Genomic DNA, 7,481 nt, shown 5'->3' on the forward strand with positions numbered 1-7,481 from the left:
CAGAGCATGTAAAGATGTCAACTTTTTTATTCCTGTGTTTAGTTTTAAATGGGTGGATTATCCAATTTTCATAACACTTATGAATAAGCTGGACATTCTCTTCAAAAATCGCGAACAGTTAAGGCGCTGGCCTCGACTTTTCTTGAGACATAGCCAGGACCAAAAGGCCCGACGTAGAATGTACCCCTGGAGTGAAAACTTACCAAGTGTTGATGAGCCTGGCAAGAGATCCCGGCATTTTGATGACCAACTGGACACTGACAATGGGGGGTGGTTGCATCAGATCCCTGGATCTGTAAGAAAGGCTTCGTAAAATACCTTAAGAATGTAAGGCTATAAAATGTATGTACTAAATATTTTGAATGAAATAAATGGTTTTAAAAGCAGAATCTCACCACGTTATGAACTCTCGCGTTTGTTCACTCTTAGCGCAGTCTGTCCCTGAGAAAAAAAAAAAACTTGCGCAATGTGCGCGCGTATGGGCGTGCTTGTGCTGTAGTGGCTGTGTGTGTGTGTGTGTGTGTGTGTTTCAAAAACAGAAAAAGGGGGCGAGGTGTTTGTTAAAAAAATACCCTTGCATCTGCGCTCAAGGCTCTCTCTCTCTCTCTCTTTACACTATCAGGCCAAACAGATGTCTAAAAGTCATTCAGCCCAGCCCTGTCGAGACCTCCCCACCCCCAGCATCTAGATGCTAGCCCCCGGAGATTTTAGAATATCAAAAGATACCTAATGTTTAGACACCACCCAATACCCTATGTTTGAACCAAATGGCTGGTGTTTGAACCACATGCCTTAGGCTTCAAAGATAACTTTTTAGGCTGTTTTAGCGCGAAAAAATACGACACCACGCGAGTCAGACGGCTACAAAAGCTAAGCAAAACAGGTCCCCCCTGTTAGCATCGTTTTCGCGCATTTACCCTACAGCATTCCCCCAGGAATAGTTATCGGACGGACCCCTTTAAAAAAGATCTGGTAAATACCCTCCTCATGGATATTTCTCAAGGTTAGTTCTTAAAATAAATATTTACATATGTTATATATTAGATTTGTTTGTTCTTGGGAATTGTTTGAAAACGTTGTATGTTATAGAAATATTAAACAGGCCTTAGGGCCAGGATTCTTAACGTATAAAATGTCAATATTAGCTAAAATGATTAGAGCTTTAATATTATCTAATGTTTTTTTTAGATTCTCAAACCTTCACTCAGATTCTCCGAGATATAACTGAACTCGAACCGGCCGTAGGGTCTCCGGAACAAATTGCTTACATCCCAACGCCGACCCTGAATTGTAGTAAGTAAGATTCAAGAATTACGTAAGAATATTTATACCTTAAAAACAAAAAGTGTCGGCATCTTATATTAAAAGTTATTTTATGTGTTTACAGCGGAAATACCTCTTAGAACGGGTGCCATAGGGAGTCTACACGGTTTCTGTGAAGGATATGCCTACGAGACAATTGTGCCCTACTCCCAGGATGTATTTACACACAAGCCGCAAACAGAGACTTTAAACGGCCTGTCAACTCCCCTGACCCAGGACCGCTGGACGCCCCCTATTAAACACCAACGGACAATCAGGGCCCAGATCCACAGGTCCGCTTCACCCGAACAATACTACTGGGAGGGTATTCACGAGACAGCGTTACAAGGACAAGGTATGAATCAATTATAATTTATATATATATATATTTTATTTTTATGCCTGAATATGTTTAAACATGGACTAATGCTGTTTTTTTTTTAATTTCAGGCTCACAAGCTACAGACCAGGCAGATGCTATAATTAGGGTTGCCCAAAGACATGTTCCCGAGTTCTCAGAGCTTCTTCAGAACAGCCCTCTTCAAAAAAGCCGAGGTATTTAATTAATGTATTGTTAATATATAGGCTTATATCTGAAATGTATTTTACATTTTTATCAAACATATTTTAGGGTTAATAACCTATTTTTCTGTATGTATTATTTTTAATGCAGACTCCTCGCCTGCTTATAAAGAGCTCCAAGAAGCTACACATCTAGATCCCGAGGAGGCGCCAAAGACCCCAGTCACCAGAACAGCGAAGCCTGATGATTTCAAAGTTTTAAATGACATTTCTGAGGTAGACGATTTGATGTTCTGTGAAGTGGCCAACCTTATTGAAGCGGCCAATTCTGGTGGGGCAACAGCCTCTTGTGAAATAGATCAAGCCGTGCTTTTCAAGGCTTTTACACAGGGTTTAAAATCACGAAAGGCTTTACTTCAACGTCGTATGGGTATTCTATTCGAACATCAATACAATCAGGATGTGTCATTCTGGCGTAGAGAGCTTCCCCGCATGTTAAACAACAGTAGGGTTAAAACAAGCAAATACCTCCGTTAAAAAACACATATGTAAAAAAAAAACACAAGCACACACATCCTTAAGTAGAGAAATGGCGCCCCCTATAGACCTAAGCGAGACAATTGAAACCCTCTTAGCGGAAATCCCTACAGAGCTCCAAGATATAATTAACCATATGAATGATTCTGGGCTAATTGACATAGGGGCTATAGATGAAAACCTATTATCCCAGATTCCCTCCGAACTCATTGAAATTATTACACGTATGAATGAGTCAGGGTCTGCAGATGAAAACAGGTTATCACAGATACCCGAATCAATCATATCTTTAATTACCCAGATGAACGAGAGCCCAAGGTTTAATTCTGCACCCCCTACACCTCTAAGCCATCCTTTAACACCCTTGTTCGAAGAGGAAACCCAATACGATGTTTTTGAACAGCTGAACAAATGTCTATCAAATCTGGATCGGGAAGGTCTTGATCACAATGTACAGAACGAAAGCCCTAGGTTTAATTCTGCACCACCTACACCTCTAAGCCAGCCTTTAACACCCATGTCTGAAGAGTCTGAAACCCAATACGATGTTTTTGAACAGTTGGACGATTGTCTAGCAAATCAGGAGGGGGATGGTCTTGATCGCAGTGAACATGTTTTGTATCGAAATAAATTCCACAATATTGAGGTTCGACAGTTTTTCAATTTCGCATGGGGGGGTCAGATTCGGGAATATGCTGTGTTTTACGTAATGCTTATGGACACTTTGAATGAACTGGTAGATAGAGTTAGAGCTTATAGCCAACCAAGGGATACCTTACAGTTGGAAATTTTTGGAGACAGTCTGCAGAGCCGTGTGTCGCTTATTTTAAATAGGGGTGAAGCAGATCTTGAACAATTTGTTAACCTGCTAGAACGCCTTGTTCAGTCAAATTTAAACGTGCTAGCAGATAGGACCCTCGAACTTGTAGTACAATTAGTCCGGCCACCACAAGGGGGCGGCGGGCAGAGACGTAAACTCGATAGCCTGATGCAGTCCGAAATCATAAGCAATAAAAAGGCCTACCTCATAATCGTTCACAATCATGGTAATAAGCTATGCTTTGCCATAGGTTTGGCCCACTTACTCAGCCCAGGATGTACAGAGCGCGAAGCGTTACAGAAAGCTCAAGAGCTACAAAAGGCTGTGGGTTTAGGTATACAGGAGGCTGTGGCTTTCTCCGACATAGGCAAATTTGAAAACTTTCTGAATATCAAGATTGTGGTTTTGTACCACAGCAGGGCTAATGACGCGCTCCTGAAGTTCCAAAATATACAAGAGCCACACCCTAAGACTATGTACTTTTATGTGCAAAATGAGCATTACTATGCCGTAACTAACATCACAGCATTTTTAGGCGCCCCATATGTCTGTCCAGCCTGTCATACCGGCTACACCCGCAAGGGGGGGCACTCGTGCCGTTATAACTGTTCAGTATGTCTGGATAAACATTGCCCTATGCAACCGCTAAACTTGACACCCTGTGAGGATTGTCACCGCACATGTCGTTCAGCCTACTGTTACGAAAAACACAAAACTGAAACATGGCACCCCAAGGCCTGTAAATCTGTAAGCATTTGTGACATTAACAAGAAATGTCCAAAATGTCATTGCAATTACAACCTTAAAATAGACAGCCCTAAACCCCATGTTTGTGGAATCATACATTGCCCAATCTGTAAAGGGCCCTTGAAAAGCAGAGACGCAGAAGTTGTTCAAGAAGTACCACATGAGTGTTACATTCAGCCCCTGGCTGAAGATGAACATACAGAGAAATATGTTTTTTATGATTTTGAGACAAATCAGCAATCAGGGGTTCACTTGCCTATTTTTGTATCTACCATGACTTTCAACGGTGAAAAGTGGTCGGCCGAGGGGCCCGATTGCGCCCGACTCTTTCTAAAACATTTTAGAAAGGCCCAGTACAGAAACTTCACGTTTATAGCTCACAATGCGCGCGCCTATGACTCCTATCTACTTCTGAACCCTTTGATACAGCAAGGCGTGGCGCCCAGTGTCATTGCTCAAGGGAGTAAAATCTTATGTTTTGTTGACCACGCCTTCAAACAGAGATACGTTGACAGTTTAAGCTTCTTACCCATGAGATTGGCTCAAATGCCAGAGGCCTTGGGTTTTGAAAACTCGGTCAAAGGCTATTTCCCCCACTTCTTCACATCTGAGGAGAATCTACATTATATAGGAGCTTATCCAGCCCCCGAAATGTACGGTTGTGATCAAATGTCTACCAAAGAGCGTGAGAAATTCATGACTTGGTACGAGACAGTAAGACATGGAACTTTTGATTTTCATAAAGAGATGGAATCATACTGTGACAATGACGTGGTTATACTACGTGAAGGATGCCTCAGATTCAGAGAAGAGGTAATCAAAGATGCAGGCATTGACCCCTGGAGCTGTACAACTATTGCATCCGCGTGCATGAAAACCTATCGTACACACTATCTAACTCCAGCATCTATAGCGATGCCATCGCCAGACAACTACCGACGACAATTCAAGGCCTACTCTAGTGGCTCCATTCAATGGTTGGAGTACCTAGCCCAGGATAAAAATGTTTTTATCCAACATGCTTTGAATCGGGGGGAGAAGGCTTTTGGGCCTTACCATGTAGATGGATACACACAGATTGACGGTGTTGAGACAGTGTATGAGTACAACGGTTGTTTCTTCCACGGTTGTAAATTATGCTTTGTCCCCCAGGCCATGTGTGTCCTAACCCAAAAGACTTTTGGGGAAATGTCCCAAGAGTTTCAAGACAAACTGAATTCTTTAAAGGCTACATACGGGTTAAAAGTTGTGGTTTTGTGGGAACACGAATGGACAGCCCTGAAAAAGGCGGATCCTCATGTTCAGGCCTTCCTTACCCAATATGACCCTCCAGAGCCCCTGGAACCGAGACAGGCCTTGTTTGGAGGCAGGACCAATGCTTTGACATTGCGTTATGTAGCTCAACCCGACGAGACAATAGGTTATGTAGATTTTACATCCCTATATCCTCATGTAATGAGTTCCTCATGCTATCCTATAGGGCATCCTGAAATTATTCACAGCGACTTTGACGAACCCCAAAATTATTTTGGTTTAATCAAAGCGACTGTCTACCCTCCTAGGGGTCTGTTTATACCTGTGCTGCCTTACAAGGGGTCTAAAGGAAAACTTTTCTTTCCCCTTTGTCGCACATGCTGTGAAAACAACAACCAGGAAAACCCATGTGATCACTCAGATCAAGAAAGAGCCCTGACAGGTGTCTGGGTCACCGCTGAATTCTCTAAGGCTTTGGAGAAGGGGTATCGTGTGGCCAAAATCTTTGAAGTGTGGAACTTTTCCAGGAAATCAGACACACTTTTTAAAGAGTACATCAAGACCTTCTTGAGATGCAAGCAGATGGCTTCAGGCTATCCAGCATCGGTCACAGATGAAGAGAGTAAAGAGAAGTACATTCAAGACTACCATGACAGAGAAGGCATACTTCTTGACCCTGACAGAATACAGGTCAACAAAACCAAAAGAAATGTTTCGAAATTGTACTTGAACTCCCTTTGGGGGAAGTTAGCGCAGAGAAGCAATATGCTAACAACTTCGATCATTAAAGACCCGGAAGAATTTTTGGAATTTGTTTTTTCGGACCAATACGAAATTTCACATTTTTCATTCTTGAGTCAAGACATTGCCTTGGTGCAATGGCGGCGCAACCCAAAGTGGGTTCTACCCCCAGGTAATGTAAATGTGTTTCTTGCAGCATTTACCACAGCCTATGCCCGACTTGAACTGTACACCCTCATGGAAAAGCTTCAGCGGCGGGTTCTTTACCACGACACAGACTCTGTGGTCTATGTAAGCAAGCCGGGGGATTGGAACCCCCCACTTAGCAACTATCTTGGGGGTTTAACTAGTGAACTCGCCGAGGGTGACCATATCACAGAATGGTCCTCATGTGGGCCCAAAAGCTATGCTTTTAGGACTAAAGACAATCACGTGGTGTTGAAAGCCAAAGGCGTGACTCAAAACTACGAAAATGCCCCGCGTGTAAACTTGGAATCAATCACGCGCTTGGTCGACGGGTTCGTAAATGACAAGAATAGTGACTTGGAGATTTTGACCTCCTACAACAAAATAGTGAGGGATAAAAAGGGGTTCCATCTAAGAAACGCCCCACTCACTAAAAGATTCAGGGTAGTCTATGACAAGAGACGGCTATTGCCTGACGGTACCACATTGCCCTTTGGCTACTGACTTAGGCTACAAGCCCCAGTGTGTCTTAAAGGTTAAGATATAATGACGGCTGTCGAGGATTTTGACCCCCGTTTAAAACTGCCCTTTTCGGCCTTAATTGCAGGCCCATCAAACAGTGGTAAAACTTTTTTTGTAAAAAGTATTTTAGAGAATTCTGAACATGTGTTATCTCAAAAGCCTGACAATATTGTATGGTGTTATTCCTGTTACCAACCTCTGTATGATGAATTATTGAAGACAATAAAAATCAAGTTTGTTGAAGGAATACCCGATTCTCTGTCTGATGATCAACTTCTCCCCCCACATATACACAATCTGCTTGTTTTGGACGATATGCTATTTGCTGGTAGCGAACATCCAGAAATTGCAAGAGCTTTTACCCAATATACTCATCATAGAAACCTGTCCGTGCTTTACTTGGTCCAGAATGTGTTTCACCAAGGTAAAAATAGCCGTACCATTAGCTTGAATGCCAACTACATGGTATTGTTTAAAAATCCTAGAGACAAACTGCAAATTAGCACTCTAGCTCAGCAGATGTACCCTGGAAGGAAATCATATTTTATGGAGAGCTATGAGGACGCTACCAAAGAGCCATTTTCTTATTTAATCGTGGATTTAAAAGCAAATACTCCAGAACAGCTTAGGCTACGTACAGGTCTGTTTCCGTGGGAGCGGCCTGCTGCATACCTTCCTAAAAAGTAAACGCTATGTCTCTGCGTTTAAAAAGAAACCTGCCCCTTTTGACAAGGCTAGTTGGGTCTACAGCTAAAGGACGGAAGGCCATCTTGGGTAGTTGTTCTTCAGATCTCATATTAGCCTTATGTGAGATTGCTTTGAATCTTCTCAAAGGGCGCATTCCACTCAC

The 7,481-nt window shown here is 42.6% G+C and overlaps 1 protein-coding gene across 1 annotated transcript; it reads left to right on the forward strand.

The window, feature by feature from the left end:
- The first annotated feature begins 987 nt into the window (after nucleotides 1-987).
- LOC129844737 (uncharacterized) lies at nucleotides 988-6,878 on the forward strand. Its single transcript, XM_055912804.1, has 4 exons — nucleotides 988-1,003; nucleotides 1,388-1,657; nucleotides 1,753-1,857; nucleotides 1,976-6,878. The coding sequence occupies exons 1-4, from the start codon at nucleotides 988-990 to the stop codon at nucleotides 2,359-2,361; spliced, it is 777 nt and encodes a 258-aa protein (XP_055768779.1). The 3' UTR covers nucleotides 2,362-6,878.
- Nucleotides 6,879-7,481: the final 603 nt, after the last annotated feature.

This window comes from Salvelinus fontinalis, unplaced genomic scaffold (assembly GCF_029448725.1).
Source record: "Salvelinus fontinalis isolate EN_2023a unplaced genomic scaffold, ASM2944872v1 scaffold_0217, whole genome shotgun sequence".
NCBI lineage: Eukaryota > Metazoa > Chordata > Actinopteri > Salmoniformes > Salmonidae > Salvelinus > Salvelinus fontinalis.

What these genes read in the sequence shown, in the direction of transcription:
- LOC129844737 (XM_055912804.1), top strand. An exon ending in GACAGCGTTACAAGGACAAG is followed by an intron (nt 1,658 to 1,752) that starts GTATGAATCAAT and finishes TTTTAATTTCAG; the next exon opens with GCTCACAAGCTACAGACCAG. An exon ending in CCCTCTTCAAAAAAGCCGAG is followed by an intron (nt 1,858 to 1,975) that starts GTATTTAATTAA and finishes TTTTTAATGCAG; the next exon opens with ACTCCTCGCCTGCTTATAAA.